Source organism: Rhea pennata, chromosome 8 (genome assembly GCF_028389875.1).
Source record: "Rhea pennata isolate bPtePen1 chromosome 8, bPtePen1.pri, whole genome shotgun sequence".
NCBI classification, from domain to species: Eukaryota; Metazoa; Chordata; class Aves; order Rheiformes; family Rheidae; genus Rhea; species Rhea pennata.
This window is the reverse complement of record NC_084670.1, coordinates 27,504,652-27,520,322: the sequence shown is the minus strand read 5'-3', so window position 1 is coordinate 27,520,322 and position 15,671 is coordinate 27,504,652. Positions and strand designations below refer to the sequence as shown.

General features: G+C 64.7%; 2 protein-coding genes across 3 annotated transcripts in view; one reads left to right on the top strand and one right to left on the bottom strand.

The window, feature by feature from the left end:
- Positions 1–13,524, top strand: part of NOS1AP (nitric oxide synthase 1 adaptor protein) — a 31,605-nt gene extending 18,081 nt beyond the window's left edge. The window contains exons 3-10 of one of the 2 annotated variants that reach the window (XM_062581307.1): positions 4,049–4,141; positions 4,660–4,718; positions 5,161–5,269; positions 5,552–5,693; positions 6,695–6,858; positions 7,596–7,763; positions 10,107–10,272; positions 10,914–13,524. In XM_062581307.1, the coding sequence (XP_062437291.1) occupies positions 4,049–4,141; positions 4,660–4,718; positions 5,161–5,269; positions 5,552–5,693; positions 6,695–6,858; positions 7,596–7,763; positions 10,107–10,272; positions 10,914–11,317 (1,305 nt within the window). In that variant the 3' untranslated portion in view covers positions 11,318–13,524. Of the gene's footprint in view, positions 1–4,048; positions 4,142–4,644; positions 4,719–5,160; positions 5,270–5,551; positions 5,694–6,694; positions 6,859–7,595; positions 7,764–10,106; positions 10,273–10,913 lie in introns of both variants that reach the window. The other variant, XM_062581306.1, reaches the window with a different exon arrangement.
- A 319-nt stretch (positions 13,525–13,843) lies between these two features.
- SPATA46 (spermatogenesis associated 46) lies at positions 13,844–14,521 on the bottom strand. Its single transcript, XM_062581665.1, has one exon. It carries the CDS (start codon positions 14,519–14,521, stop codon positions 13,844–13,846), a length of 678 nt encoding a protein of 225 aa, XP_062437649.1.
- Between the last annotated feature and the right edge of the window lie 1,150 nt (positions 14,522–15,671).

The following is a 15,671-nucleotide window of genomic DNA, read 5'->3' as shown; positions in this document are numbered from 1 at the left end:
GAAGCTTTGGAGATCATCTTGTTATTCTGATTACATTAAGAAGATTGCTTTAGCTTTGGAGGCACAGAAGATGAGAATAGCTGGAACGGAAAGCAGGGCGGGCGACGGATGCTTTTAATGTTATCCACCAGTCCGAAGGAGTTGGCTTGGTGGAGCAGCCTTGACCTGGGCGACGTGACTCCCGCTACGCTGCGAGAAGCGGCCAGGCAGAGAAACCGCGGCTGCCCGCAGGCAGCCGGTCGCTCAGCTGACCGTGTACCCCGGCTCTTGGTGCACTGGCTGCGGCCAGCTCTCTGGGTTTTACTTGACAATAATCCAGCCTGTCAAACCCGTAACCCAGCTGAGTACCTAACTACATGGGTGAATCTGTGCCTTTAAGTGACGGACATGCCATGGGCTCCTAGCCTGGAGCGGTGAGCAAGTCCTTCAGACAGACCTTCTCTAGCTCCAGCCCATGCTGTCCTTGGTGGCTTGTGGCTGATGTCCGTCAGGCTCTGGACACATGCCACCCATGCGAGCGCCAGGCTTGTCTGGTGGCAGGTCCTTGCCGTGATGCTCGTCTGCTCCATGGGGTCCTTATCTCACTTATAAAACTATGCCATGGCTTGAAACATAAGCTCTGCCTCGCCGGCTCTGTTCCCGTGCTTTACATTGGACACCTTGTGCCATTCGCACGGTGACTTGGGAACCTCTACCAGCTGGCCTTGTTTTTCCTTACGTTCCTTTCACCTACGTCAGGCGCTGTTGTGAAACTCTAGATGCATGGCTTGCAAAGGTACCTGCTTTCCACGTGCTCCTGGAGCCGGTGTCATTGCTGTCCCGGCTGCTGACGTTGTCCCTTCAGCCTAGCTAGTGCAATCGTGATACGTGACCAGAAGCGAAAAACTTGTAAGGTGAGTTGTAAGTCACCATCACTCCTGCCAGCGTGGAAGAACAGCGATACCGGCCCTGACGTGCCTCCAGATGTGCACGAGGCTCGGAGAGTCCCGGGACGTCCCTGAGCTGGGCTCCCTGCAACGCCAGGCGATGCTCCCGCGCTCCTGCAGCCCCCCTTGCTGCCCGCCTCTGCCGGCACCTCCGGCCTCTGGCCGGTGCCTCGCGTGCCGCTGTCCAACGAAGACCGGCTGTCTTCTGCTTGTGAGTAGCCCCGGCCTGCTTTGGTGCGATCCCCAGCTCTCGCAGCTGCCTGGCGACAGCCCGGCTGAGGCTTTGGTCCCTGCAAGTGGCCAAACTCTCAGGGCGGCCCGGGAGCGAGGAGCTGGTCCGGCCGTCTGCAAGCGGCCGCTCCTGCCCGGAGCAGTTGCAATTAAGCAAGTGTGCGGGGGCGAGTGTGGTTGCCCTGGGATGTGGCCATTAGCTTTCTCTTACCAGCTGGGTGTTAACGAAGCCTCTACTGAAGTGCAGAATAATAAGCGTGCGGGAAGCTGTTGTTTGTTTTAATGAGCTGCTGCGTGGGCTGGGTGGAGCTGAAGGATATTGCTAAGTGCACTCCTACACCGTGAACTAATGCATCCGCCACGGGGCTGCCGGTACAGTCGGAGCCCGCCCGGACGGCTGTGCGGCTGGGTGCAGCCTGCCGTCACGCAGCACGGCTTCCCTGGGCACGCAGCGCCCGCGGGCGCCCGGCTAAACCACGCCGTGCAGGAGTGCGGCGTTGCAGCTTGTGTCTTGGGTCTCCCTTAAGGATTGCTGGGGGGGGGGGGGGGTTGGGGAAAAAAACCAACCTAAGCCCAGGACATTATAGTGGGGCTTCGCAAAGGGGTTTCTTGTAAGGGACGTAAATCATCTTGCAAATGAGATCTGCAAATGAGGGTTGAGAGGCAGCTGTTACGTAAGGGGAATTTTATCTGTTGAACCATGTGTTTGGTAATTGATTTAGTTGGTACCGGTTCGGATTTCTCTTGCGCTTCATAGGAAATTAGTATTTCTTAGACTGAGGAGCTGATTGCAGATGACTTGTGTATGCACCCTAGTTTGCTAGCAAAAGCAATGAAACTTGGAAATAGTGGAAGGAGGTTATAGGAAGGGAAATTAAGGCTGCTATATGATAGGAAATAGCAAACAGAGCAGATGGGATTTATCATGAAACATTTCATGTTATTGGAACAAATATTCTATGATAAGTGGGTTTGCTGTGATCCAGGGATTATTTCAGAGCAGCCGTCTTAACTCCGTTCTGCTGCTCTCACAACACAGATATTTTTAGGTTGATGCCGGTTTATACCCGTCAGTACACACCACCGTCAGTCGCTTACCAAAATTAAACCTGAAGTTGGATGGGAATATAGACACTGACCTTGTCAGTACAAACCAAAATCATATCTTATTTCAGACAAACACATGTACCTCGGAGGAGGCTGCATTTTTCCACGTGTGCAAACTCTAGGGAAACTTGGAAGAGCTCTAAAAAGCACTGTTAAACCAAAGAACCAGCGTCCGACCAGCGGCTCTCCCACGACCCGAAGCCGCTCCGTGGTTTCACCTGCGAGGACGGGGCTGCTGGCTGGCAGCACCGCCGTGGGCTTCGCTGCCGAAAGCAGCGGTGCTGGCCGGCGTCGGACCTGCCCAGCGCGTTTCGGGAGGCAGGACGTGCCGCCGGGGAACGGCAGAGCTGTTGCCGGCCGGTTTTCCAAGCCACCTCGGCACGAAGCAGAGGTCTGCGTAAATCCCTGGCGGGTCCTATCTGTATCCCGCCCTCAGATCTGATCCTCCAGAGGATGCCGGTCCCTGACTGTCGCCGTCTAGCGTGGCCTCTTTGCATGCTCCGCCTGGCAGCGCTCATGAAGTTGCAAAGAGCTGGTTAGCGGTCTGCAAACAGCCCCGGAGCGAACGGCGCGCGGTGCACGCCTTGCACGCGTGCGTGAGCTTTCCTGGCTTTTTGCTCTGGGAATAATCTGTATTATTCTCCTAATACAGATTTTGTTTCCTTTTCCTCCCCGGCAGTGAGGCTGGGGGGAGTTGCTTTTTCCCACTAGCTGAATTCTCCGAGCTTCCCTCTTTCCCCAGCACAACTTTCAGGGAAAATTTTGGTCCTCCCCTAAGGGAGCGTAGAAACAGCGAGGCAGGGGAAGAAAGCGTGTTTCCACGCGTTTTGCCTGCTTTGCACGGAGTGCCCGTCACCCTCAGTTTGCTACGTAATTTTATTCTGAAGTGACAAGGTTAGGTGCGCCCTCCGTTAAGCAGCATACGATGCTCTGTTCTCCAGGAAGGGGGATTTTAGTGCTCTTCTGGTAGGAACGTGCTGCGCAGTGACGCATGTGCCAGCTGGCGTTATTTTGCAGTCGAAGACCACATCTTTACGGTTATTTATTGAGCCCTGCATAGAAGACCAGCGTTAAAGATAGTCCCCCATCAACCCGGGGGCCGATGTGAGGCTCCTGCGCTCCGATGAGGGGGGGGTTTTCTTCTCTAATCGAGAAGATAAACATGTTTGTGCTGTAGGCTGTGTAAAATTCAGGGATAGTCTGTATGCACTTGTTTCTTTCCTGGCTGGAGCTTTACAAGTGAGCTAATACTTTTTTTTTTTTTTTTTTCCCATTTGTGAGAAAACCTTAGTTTCTTTCTGGAACGCATTCTTTTTAAAACTTTGGAGCAAGTCAAACGTTTGTTTTCGGCCTTTCCGCAAAAGCGCCTTTTCCGGGTCGGCCCCCATCCACGCCTCTTCTCTGGGGCTGTTACCTGACCAAGGCCTGGCTGAAAACAAGTTTCTCTAACCCTGAGATATTTTTCAGGTTTGCTGTCTCTTCTGAGCCCGAGTTAGTCGGCACTTGGGGTGGCCCGGAGGAGGAGGCGGCCGCGCGGCCGGGCGCCCGAGAGGTGCTGCGGCCGGCGGGCAGCGCGGCCGCCCCGGGGCCGCTCCGGGGCCTCTCCCGTCCCCCGCGGCGGCGGCGGCTTTCGGGCGGCGCTGGGGAGCTGGCGGCCTCGGCGGCCTGGCGGCCTCGGGGCCGGAGAAGCCTTTCCGCGCTGCCCTCGCCCCTTCCCGTGCGAGCCGAGCCCCGGGGGGGGTTCGGCGGTGGTGACTCGGCCTTTCCCGCTCTTCCCCCCCCAGTATGAGTTTAAAGCCAAGAACATCAAGAAGAAGAAAGTGAGTCTCGTCGTCTCGGTGGACGGCGTGAAGGTCGTCCTGAAAAGGAAGAAGAAGGTAGGCGGCTCGGAGCCGGGCCGCGCGCCCGGAGGCCCGGAGCGGGGCCGGCCGGGAGGGCGAGCGCGCGTGGGGGGCGCGGGGGGCCGGCCCCTGGCGGCGCCTCTCCGGGGGGGGGGGGCGCGTGCCCCGGGATTTCTGCTGCTGCGGTCCGGGCGGTTTCAGCGCACGCTGCTCGTGCTGCTGGGCCCCAAATCGCTGCCAGGCGCTCCGTGGCAGCGTCCCGCTGGCGGAGGGGAGGGCCCCCGAGCAGGGGGGTGAGCCCGAGAGCGAGCGGTGCTCGGCTCTGACAAAAACCTCCGCTGAAGCTTGTTCCCCAGCGTGGCAGACCCGGCCCTGAGGCACGACAGGGGCCGCGGGGAGGTGGTGGCACGGTGCCTGTCCCCAGCAGGGCCCACGAGCCCACGAAGGGCTGCAAGAGAGCAGCAGCCGGCCCGTGGCCAGGGCCCCCCTCGGGGACTGTCCTCGATCTCAAGGACAGCATCTGACGTACTCATTTCCAGCTCCTTTCGTTGCAGAAAAAGGAATGGGCCTGGGACGAGAACAAGATGCTCGTCATGCACGACCCCATCTACAGGTGAGGCTGGCCGGCGCTGGGGCTCGCGGGCTGGCCCGGCACCAAAGGCAGTTCCCCTCCTGCCTTACCGGCTCCTTCTCGCTGAAGTCCAGCTCCGGGAGGGCGAGTGGAAGAGCCAGGTGTGCCGGTGGCTCTCCTGCGCCCCGGGGGATCCCCGGTGCCCCGGGCTGTGGCTGTTCCCTGCGAGGGCTGAGCAGAGCGGCCCTGCGCTGTCTTGGTAAAATGCTTGCTGCTGCTGAATCAGCAGAATAATTTCTTAAACCCGGTAAAACCACTAGCAAAAAATTTCTGATGGGCTTTAGCAATGGTGTGCTGCAGAGCCTGGTATCTGCCAGCACCCCGGAGCCTGCCCTGGAAAGCGCTGGAGATGGTCCTGCCGGTTTCCTGGGCGCCGTGTGTGACGTTGCAGACCGTGTTCTCCCTCTCCTGTCTGTCCTTGCAGGATATTCTACGTGTCCCACGACTCCCAGGATCTAAAGATCTTCAGCTACATTGCCAGGGATGGGTCTAGCAACATCTTCCGGTGTAACGTCTTCAAGTCCAAGAAGAAGGTAAAGATGTTGAGGTGCGCGTCGCTCTGTCCCAGGGCCTCCGTGGCTTTCCCCTCGGGGCACTGGTCCCAGCCCTGGCTCTCGGTGCCCTGCAGCACGCCAACACCCCCCTTCTCCAACACCCCCTCGTTGGTCTGGGGCAGCTTTTTCCCTTGAAGTTCATTTGCATCCAAGCTGATGCGAGCCCATGTCATGCTGGGGAGGTCCCCTGGCACGAGGAAGCACCCGAGTGCTGGGCAGCCCGGCTGAGACCGTGCTCCTCGTCCCCTCTCCTCGTCTCAGAGCCAAGCCATGCGCATCGTCCGGACGGTGGGGCAGGCGTTCGAAGTCTGCCACAAGCTGAGCCTCCAGCACACCCAGCAAAACGCAGACGGGCAGGAGGATGGTGACAGCGAGCGGAACGGGGATGACCTGGACGTGCCAGGTACCGTGCCGCCGCTGAGGGGCAGCGGGGCAGCGGGGGTCCGTGCTGGCTTTGGGGGCTGGCAGACGCGGTCTGCAGAGCCGCTCTCTTTCCGTAACGTCGGTTGCCGGCTAGCGGCCGTGGGGAACGGATTTGCGCGGCAGTCTGGCCTGCGGAGCGTTGCGCTCCGGCTGGCGCGGCGAGGAGCCTTCGCTAGGCGTTAGCCTTCGTCCTCGCAGTCTGGGAGCCCGTCGGCAGCAATCCGGGCGCTGCTGGATGCTGCAGGTCCCTCCGGACTCGGTGCCACGAACGTGCGCTCGCGGCTGCCGGAAAAGGGGCGCTAAGCGCAGCCACTGCCCCGCGCCGAGGTCCTCGCGCGGCTCGGTCTCCGCTCTGCGCTGCGATCGGCCCAGGCGAAGCCGCTCCTGCCGAGCGGCGACCCCGCTCGCTGTGCCCCGCAGCGTTACTGCTGAACCTCCGCGTGTCTTCTCCAGCTTGTGCTGGAGCCGTACGTGTCCTTAATTCTGTAGCGCGCCAAGACCACGCGTGCTATCCCTGCGAGGTGAAGACCCTACGAGCGCATTCGCTCCGTTTTTTTGTGCTGATTAACACATCCCACTTTGGCAGCTTCTGTATGTGACTTTTTTTTTCCCATTTGTTTGCTACTTCCCTTTTTCCCAGATGTTTTCCAAGAGGTTGCTCAAACGTCTGCAGCGTTTCCGGGCCGGTTGCGTGGGTGCCCGTTCTGGTGCCGGCAGGCCCCGGTGCCCGCGTTGCGCTCGAGCTCGCTGCGCACTCTGCCCCCCGCGCCGGCGGGTCCCAGCGCAGCTCCGAAAGCCTGTTGGGAGCAGCCGGGCTTTTGCCTGCTGCTTCCGTACCGGTTTTTCCAGCAACGCGGTTGCAACGCCTTGATTATCAGGCTGCCGCTGGTGTCCGGGGCTGCTCATTGCTCTGTTTTCCCCGGCGGCGCGGGAGGTTTGGCTGTGACAGTGCCCGCTGTCCCCCCCACCCCCCCTCCGCAGGCTGCCGCCTCGGCGGCGCAGAGAAGGCGGCCGCCTCGGCGGAGGAGACAGACATCGACGCCGTGGAGCTCCCACTGGCGGGGACCGACGTGCTGGAGTTCAGCCGGGGGGTGACGGACCTGGACGCCGTGGGGCGGGATGCGAGCGCCTACGCAGACGCCAAGGTAGGGCCCCCACCGGCCAGGGCGGCTCTGCTGGGCTCTGGCCAGGGCCCCGGGCCGCGAGTTGTTTTAGGGCATTCCCCAGCTCCCGGCTCCAAGGCGCCCGCCGCCCCCCCGCCGCCTTTGGCACGGGAGCAGCCCCCTCCCGGGAGGGAGAGCCGCGTCCGGGCCAGCCGCACCGCAGCGGCGCAGAGCGGGTCAGAGCCCCGAGCACTGATTTTCACCCCTCCTCCTCCAAAAAAAAACCAAAAACAAAAACAATTTTTTTCGACGCACTGGAAATTTCCAGGGGAAACTTCTGCCTTTTTAGAAATTTGCTGCAAAATCGTTTGAGCTTTTGTCAGCACATGTAGAAGCGCTGGGCGGCGAAGGAGGGCTGGGGTCAGCGAGCCCGTCACCCCGCCGGAGGCGGGCTCGGCGCAGCGCCGTTGCTCCTGGCAGATGCTGCTTTTGAGGCCGGCGACACGGGCCCCGTCCTTCCCCAGGCATCTGCTCCCGTGCCTCGCGAGCTGCTGCGTGAGCAGATTTTCCTGGGCTCTAACCTAATTCCCCTTGGCCGTAGGATAAGCCGTTCTACTGCCGGAGGCTTTGTCCTTGGTACAACTTAAAAATACCGTTTTCAAAGGTTTTCAGCAGCCCTGCTCTGGCAGCCAGGGCTCGCGAAGCGTCCTGGTGCCGCTCGCGGCGGGGTGGCGTGGCGGGCGCACGCGGTCACGCTCTCGGTGCTGCTGTTTTTGCAGGGCTGCCTCCACCCCGAAAGTATCCTGACGGCGTCGCCCAAAATGCTGCTGCCCTCGACGGCCCAGCTGCCCGAGCTGGGCACGCCGCTCTCAGCCCACCACCAAATGCAGCTCCTCCAGCAGCTCCTGCAGCAGCAGCAGCAGCAGACGCAAGTGGCCGTGGCGCAGGTTGTCCCCCCGCTGTGTCCCAGGGTGGGGGCAGAGGGGGGCTCCGGGGAGGCGGCGAGAAGCTGCACGGCAAGGGCAGAGCTGAGGAAATGGAGGAAAAACGGGGCAGGCTGGAGGGAGCCGGGCCGTCCATCCGCCTCCTGGAAGGGATCGGGGTGCCGGGCCCCCAGCGGCACCGGAGGGCCCGTCTGCCGCGGCCCGGCCTGGCTCGCTCCCTGCCAGCGGACCGCAGGTGCCTGTAGGCAGCGCGGGTGACGGTGGAAGTTGGCTCCGTTTCTCCATGACATGCGTTCCCTGGCAGCAAGCTAGACTTGCGGCTACAGTGCACCAAGGAGAAGGGCTGGCCTCCACGTGACCCGTCCAGGCTTAGCCCCCGGGAAGGTGCTTTTCTTCGTCGCAGGCTGCACTGAATGCTGCACCTGCAGGGTGGCCTTTCTCCAAGGGCCCCTTTCCCGAGGAGGCGCGGGGACGTAGTGGGGGAGCCCGGTCAGCATCCAGCCCCTTTCTGGCTCCTTGATCTTCATCCAACTTGCTGCGTTTGCTTTATTGGTTCCCTGAGACCTCCCAGAGCCCCCTCCAACTGCTCGACTTTCTTCCTGCTTCCAGCAGCTTTTCTGTGCTTTCCGACGGTTTCTCTCTTCACGCATCAAAAAATGGCAGCAGTGCTTCTGGCTGCGCTGCTGCCGTGGGAGCCCACGTGCCCCCCGTGGTCACTGACTCCAAGAAATAGTTTTTCTGCCTGGAAGAGTGATTTGCATCCTAGGGGGAGGCAGTTACCTCTCGCTGTAGTAAAAAGATACTTTAGCTTGGGCAAAGCTTATCAAGCAAAGCCAGGTCCCTCCAGCAGAGACTTGGCACTTTTGGTAGTCCCAATCTTTGTGTCACCTGCAGGTCTTTGCAGCAGTGACTCCTCTTTCTTCCCACTTCCAGATAAAAAGATATGAAATGGGGTAAGGCCATTTCTTGTTTGGGTCATGGGATGACAGCCACTGGCCGCATTCCCCTTTCTGCAGCAGCTGACACTCTCCTCTGGGCCTTTGTCCACCCGAGGATGGGTCTGGTCCCGAGAGCTGTTATTTAGCTGCTCCCTAACCCATTCAGTGTGTGCCATGGTGATTCTGCAGCGTGCTAATTTATTAGTGAGAAAGTTGTTCTCTGCGATGTCAAATGCCTTTCAGATGACTGGATACGTTACATCAACTCCTTCCTCAATAGCACTTGTTATCTTCCCTCCCGAGTCCTGAGCCGGTTGTCCTGACCACGTGGTGATTGCCATGGGCTTTATTCCCTGCTAACAAAGGCGGCAGATCCGCTGTGTTGTCCGGGGGCTCCGCCGGGCCGAGGGGTCTAGAGCTTACCTCGGCCTGCAATTGCTTGGCTGGGAATGAAATGTCATTTAGTCCCCTCTCGCTGACCAGCGAGACCTGGCATTTGCGAGGCATTTCCCGACGCCAGTGAAGGGTTAAGGGCAGGAGTCCGTGCTGGGTGTTATCCCCAGAGAGCCCGGTGGCATGAGCCGCTGCCCCGCTGCAAGACGTGAGGTTTGGGCGCTGCTCGCTTCTTCGCCCGGCTGGTCCCGAGCATTGCCTGGACCCTGCTGCCGAGACGGCCGCCCTGCTGCAAGGAAGGGCCGTCTCCGTGCCGACACCGTGCCCACCGAGCCTCGGCCCCCGCCTTGCATTGCATTGCCCTGCCCGCGCAGGCCAGCTCCCGCTTCCCCCGACCTTCCCCGCGCGCGGGGGGCTTCAGCCTTCGCCGGCCCTTTGCAGCTCCGGGGCAGCTCTCGCGCTGCGGCTCCTGACGAGCAGCACCTTGCGTTGCCTGAAGGACTGGGTCTGGGAAACCTGCTTGGCTGGGGCAGGCTCCCAGCACACGCCTGCACCCCTCTGCGCCTGCAGCACCCCAGGTCGGCTGAGCGCGTCCTTTCTGCCTCGTCCCTCTGGCGTCCTGCCTGTTCTCCTGCGTCGCTGGCCACCTCTCCAGGATCTCCTCTGTGGCTGTGCCCTCCTCTTCCACCACCTGCTTTTGCTCTCTCTGTGCTTGAGCTGGCTCTGTGCCGCAGCCGGGGTGAGGGAGAGCTGCGGGGACGCGCAAGGTCTTGCTGATGGCCCACGCTCTTCCATGGTTTTCCTCTCTCAGATTTCTCCTCCTTCATGGGGAGTAAGTAGCTGGTGCGTTAATACAGCAATACCTGCAGCACAGCGGTTTCTTGACCAGATCATTAGGGACCAGATCATTAGGTGGGACGCTGGCAAGCCCGCGGGGACAGGCTGCGGTGGGGGGAGCTGGGGCGGTCAGCCCCAACACAGGACGGGGCTCACCAGCTCTCCGTCTCTCCCGCAGGTTCACTTGCTGAAGGACCAGCTGGCCGCGGAGGCCGCCGCGCGCTTGGAGGCCCAGGCTCGAGTGCACCAGCTCCTGCTTCAGAATAAGGACTTGCTGCAGCACATCTCGCTCCTGGTGAAGCAGGTGCAGGAGCTGGAGCTGAAGCTCTCGGGGAACAACACCAGTAAGAGCTTCTTCCCCTTCTTCTCCCAACGTAGTTGGCCAGCAGCCATGGCCTTGCAGCACGGGCTGTCCCGCTCCTGGTGCTGTGGCCCGGGGCATCCTGCTTGGCCCCTCGCTGTGCTGGGGCTGTGTCCTGCCCCATTGCCAGAGAGCATTTGCAGCATTTTAGTGTAGGGGGAAATCAGTGCTGTTCTGGTATGGTTTGTGTGTGTGCGGTGGGTGCTTGTGGCATGGACACAGCACGGGCAGGTTGGTGCGGACAGAGGCAGTCACATGTGGTCGTTGGCTGTATGTCTGCTTTCGGCAGTGGCTGCATGGTCTAGGCCACTCGAAACCTAGCCAGGCTCCTTACCTGCCACAAAAACCGCTCCTGGACCTTCTCCAGCCGACATGGCCACCAGTTTCCTGCAGGAGCTGGAGTGAGAGATGTGTAGCATTTTCTCCTGTAAAACTGGCTCTTTGCTGGCCAGCAGTAGCACCTGGCACAACTCTTCCTACTAGTGACCCCTCTGAACAGTGGCAGTGGGGAGGCTGATGACCGCGCCGCCTGGGACTGTCCCTCTGGTGCCGGACATGGCTGGGAGATGGTCGGCCGAGCTGGGGCGGCGCTGCCTCCCTCTCACTTGTGCCCTTCTCTTGCAGTGGGCTCCCAGGACAGTCTGCTGGAGATCACCTTCCGCTCCAACGTCCTCCCCGTGCTCTGCGACCCGACCACCCCGCAGCCCGAGGACACCCCCCCGCCGCCGCTGGGCCCGGGCTCTGGCTTCGCCAGCGCCCTGGGCAGCCCCATAGGTAGGAACGACTGCCTGGTGAAGCTGGAGTGCTACCGGTTCACGCCGGGCGCGGGGCCGTGCGCCCCGGAGCCGCTCCTGGGCAGCCTGGAACTCATCAAGTTCCGCGAGTCGGGCATCGCCTCCGAGTACGAGTCCAACACGGACGAGAGCGAGGAGCGTGACTCGTGGTCCCAAGAGGAACCGCCACGCCTGCTCAACGTCCAGCCCAGGCAGGACCTGGGCGACAGCCTGGAGGACGAGATCGCGGTGTAGGGACGGTGGGAGGTGGCGCGGAGCAGCCGGGACCCCTGAGCCCGGTCTCCCCTGCTGCAGAGGTGCTGCCCGACCCAGGCGCGGGGCAGTGCCGGGCTGCTCTCTGCCCAGCTCGTGCCACGCGCCGGGTCTCAGCGCGCGGGGAGCCTTGCGACGGCCCCAGCTTTAGGGAGGCAGGGCTGTGCCCGGGTAGCGCGGCGGTCCCTCCGGTAGGGCGGCACGCCGGCAGCAGCCCTGCCGGGAGCAGGGCGCAGACCTCCTCCTTCCCTCGGCCGCATGCCCCTGCTGTCAGCCACGCTCTGCCGAGCTCAGCCAGGCCTCAGCGTCTTCTGCTTTGCCCCAGGCTCCACAGCACGCGGCTGGGAAATGTGAGGAGATGGGGACGGAGCAGCTCTCGGTGCGGTGGCCGCCATCGGCTGGTCGCGTCCCGGCGGGGCCCCTGGCTCCGGGGAGGATGGTGAGCGGGAGCGCGGGGCAGCTTGCGCTGGCAGCCAGGGCTGCAGCGAGGGGACATTCCCTCCCCTGGGTCCTTCCCGCCGCCGCTGCCCCCATGGAGCGCCGTCCTGGGGCTCCTCAGGGTGGCCGCTGGGTTGGAGAGCCTCTTCAAGCACTTCTCTACGACCAGTGCCACCACAGCCCTCTCCATAGACAAATCTTCCCATTCCCAGGCAGTCACTCGCTCCCCAGCCATGGTTGGGGGAGGAGGGGCTGGCAGCTGTCCCGTGCAGCAATGCCCCACGTGCAGGGTGGCAAGCTCTCCTCCTCCTCCTCCTCCTCCTCCTCCTTCTCCTCCTCCCCCAGCGCTGGAAAGGCACTGCTAGCTGCTGCAGGAGCTCCTGCTCCGGGGCCATTTGGTGGCTCCGTGTCTGGGTTGTGCTGGTTACCTGGCTGCTGGCGACTCTGCTCCGTGGCACAGTCTGGGTTTGCAGTGGTGGCTTCAAAGGGCCAGCTGGCCCCAGTCCATGCAGGCGGAGGAAGGGGGCTCGCAGGCACCCGCCTCCAAACACCCCCCAGGCGGCGACGAAATTCCAGCCGCGCTCCCGCGGGCTGAGCGCGGCTGTAGGGATAGCTGCCGCGAGCTGCCGAAAGGTCTCGTGCCGCGTGCTGCAGGGCTCGGTGTCCGCGTCGAGCCGGTGCCCGGAGGGCCGCAGGGCGGCTCGCGTGGGCGCAGGCGGCCGGGGTGCACCCGTGCGGGCAGGCCCCTCCAGCTCTCCTGTTTGCTTCCTCCAGAAAAGTAAGCGCAGGGTCTCGGCATCCCCCTCGAGCCCGCGATGCCTGTGGCTGGTAGCTCTGGGTGCTCCCAAAGGATCCAGAGCTTTTGTCTTTCCTGCAAGTGCGCTTGTCGTCGCGGCGGTCTCTGCGAGGCCGCAGCTGCAGGGGCGCGAGCCGCAGTCCCGATGTCTGCCCTGCTCCTCGGGGAAGAGTTGAAGCGGTGGGATTGGCGCAGACGTCTTCCTCCTTCCACCCTGCTCTCCTGCTTCTGCTTAGCTTTGCTGCTTCCCGCTGCCCTCGCCTTCGCCAGCTCTGTCTCTGCTACATCTGCCTTCAGCTAGCCCTTAGCCGAGCGTCCCGGGGCTCTCGTGCATCTCCTGCTCCCCTCCGGGTCCCGCCTGCGGCGGGGGGTGGCTGCGCTCTGCCCCCCGCGGCCCCGCGGGGCCGAGGAGCGGGCTGCGGGCCGGAGCGCCGGCCGCGGGGGCTGGCGCCCGCCGTGGGCAGGGGGCTGGAGGGAAGGGGGGGGTCGGGACGCCCCGAGCAGCGGTGCCCTCTCGCCAGCAGCGCCCCTGCGCGCGCGTCCCGCCGTGCCGGGGTCCCCGCGTCCCGCCGCCGCGGCGCGGCGCTTGGAGGTGGGAGCCGGAGGCGGGTGGCCACGGGGGGCCGCCCGGAGGTGGGCGAGGAGCCGGGTGCCTGGGGGCGAGGTGCGGGCCGGGATGGGGCGCGCGGGCGAGCGCCGAGGGGGGCGGCCGGGGGGTGGGGAGGCAGGCGCGGGGGGCCCGCGCCGCCTCCGACCCGCCTCGCGCGTGTGTTACGGACCTCGACTGGGGATTCGCAGCTCTGTTTTTCGTCCTTCCTTTCCCTACAACTGTCGTGTTACTAACCGCTGGCGCGAGCTGTCTGGGAAGGCAGTCTGTCGATGTAAGTGCACTTAACCCTTGGGTGTTGTCATTAGGTGACTGGCTTTTGCTAAATAAATCTTTCTATTTCTCGAGGCTTTTCTGTTGTCTCTTCCTTCTCGCTGGCTCTTGCTCTTTCTGCACCGCTTCTCTCACCCTCCGCACTCGGGGCTGGAGGCAGCCCTGCCGCGTCCCACCTGCTTTGCAAAGGACCGCGCGGGCCGGGGACACTTCCCACCCCGGTACGAGCCCCCCGGGCACGCGCCCTCCGGGCCGGCCTCCGCCCGGGGTGTCTGCGACGGCCTCGCCGAGGGGCCCCGCGCCCGTCCCGGCGAGCCGCGAGCGGGCAGAGGCGCCGGGCCCAGAATAATCCCATTTATTGCGTTTCGGACGGGGACGGCGAGGCTTGGACGGGTCAGAGGGGCGCCGCGGCGTCCAGGGCCTCCTGCGCCCGGCGCTCCTTCTCCCACAGCGCCTTGAGCTTGCGGTAGTACACCCTGCAGCTGAAGCCCTCGCGGGCGCCGTGCCGGATGTGGGTCTTGAGCGAGCAGAGCGTGGGGAAGACGCGGCAGCACGCCACGCACTTGTAGCCGTCCTGGGGCGCCAGCTGCCACTGGGAGGCCGCCAGGAGGTCCTGCACCGTGACGCCGTCCCAGGCTGCCGGCCCGCGGCGCGCCGGCTCTGCGGGCCGCGGCTCGTCCGGGGAGCACGAGGAGGAGCAGACGATCTCCGAGAGGTCGTCGGGCTCCTCGGGCTCCCGGGCCGGGCTGGCGGGGCGGCCGGCGGCGGCGGGGCGGGCGGCGGCGCACACGAAGTAGCTGTACGGCGAGAACCAGGGCCGGTAGACGGTGCAGCGGTGAGCGGGGGGCTCGGCGCCCGGCGGCTCCCCGGGGACGGCGCCGGCGGCCTCGGCGGTTCCTGCTGGGAAAGACGGGCCGAGGAGGCGGCGGAGCCCGGGGGGCCGCGCGCGGCCCTCGGCGCCCCCGCGGGGCTCACCTGGCCGGCCGGCGGGGCGCGGGGGGTCCGGGCTGCTGCTCCCGTCGCCGCCGGGCGCGGGGGCTCCCGAAATGGAGAGCAGGGCAAAGCCCTCCATGGCCGTCGCGCGGCCGCTGGGCGGCTCCGGTGTCCGCGGCGTCGCCGGCGGCGTCGCCCGGCGAGGTCACAGCGGGCGCCGCGGCCGCCCGGCTCCCCTCCGCCTTGTCCCCCGCAGGGGAGCACGGCGTCTTCGCCAACGCCCGCGCCGCCGCCACCGCACGGCCCGTCTGGCCCGCGGGCGCCGAGCCGGGCCCCCGCCCGCCCGGCAGCCAGCACCTCCGCAACCTGGGCAAGGCCGTGGGCGCCAAGGTGAACGACCTGCTGCGGCGCAAGGAGCCCGCCGCGGGCGCCACGGAGGTGAACGCCGCCGCCGCCGCCGCCGCCCCGCGGCCCGGCCGCCCGCCCGGCGACGACGGGTGAGTGCGCGGCGCCGCACGGGCCCCCGCCGCCCCCGCCGGCCGCCCCTCACCGCCGCCCTCTGCCCGCAGGCCGGCGGCCCCGGAGGCCCTGCCCCGGCTGGACCCGCCGCCCGCCGCGGCCAAGAAGCGCGCGCCGCGGGCGCTGAAGACCCCCCAGGACATGCTCGTCGCCCCGCCGCCCGCCGGGGCCGGCCCGCGGGAGCCCCCCGAGCCGGCTGCGGCCGCGGGCCCGGCCGGCCCCGGGGAGCAGCGGCGGGCGGCGAGGGACGCGGCCGCGCCGGAGGGCCCCGGCGCCCTCCCGGTGCCCGACCTCATCCACAAGGGCAGCCGGGAGAGCCGGTGGCCCGGGCCCGACCGGGCGGCGGAGGAGAAGCCCCGCGGCGGCGGCGGCGGCAGCGCCGAGCACCCAGCGCCTGGGGGCGGCCCCGGCCGGGAGGCCGACGGGCCCCATCCCGACCTGCTCTCCTTCGAGTAGCGCCTCTGCGGGGGCGCTGCCGCCAGGACCGCCGGCCGCGCCGCCCCGCAGGCAGAGCTGCGCGTGTACGTGTACGTGTGCATACACGTGTGAACACAGGCGTGCACACACGTGCACACGCGCGCGCCGCAGGTAGTCAAATCCGTGCGTGCGCACGCTGCCAGCGCACTGCTCCCGGGCGCTGGTGCGGCCGGGCCCCGCTCCGAGCAGGCGCTGCTGCTGCTCCAGTCCCTCTATTTAAGTTGCCCGGGGCGCCCACGCGCTCACCCACGCGTGTCTTGCAGCGGGACGCGCGGATCGCGCAATAAAGGCTC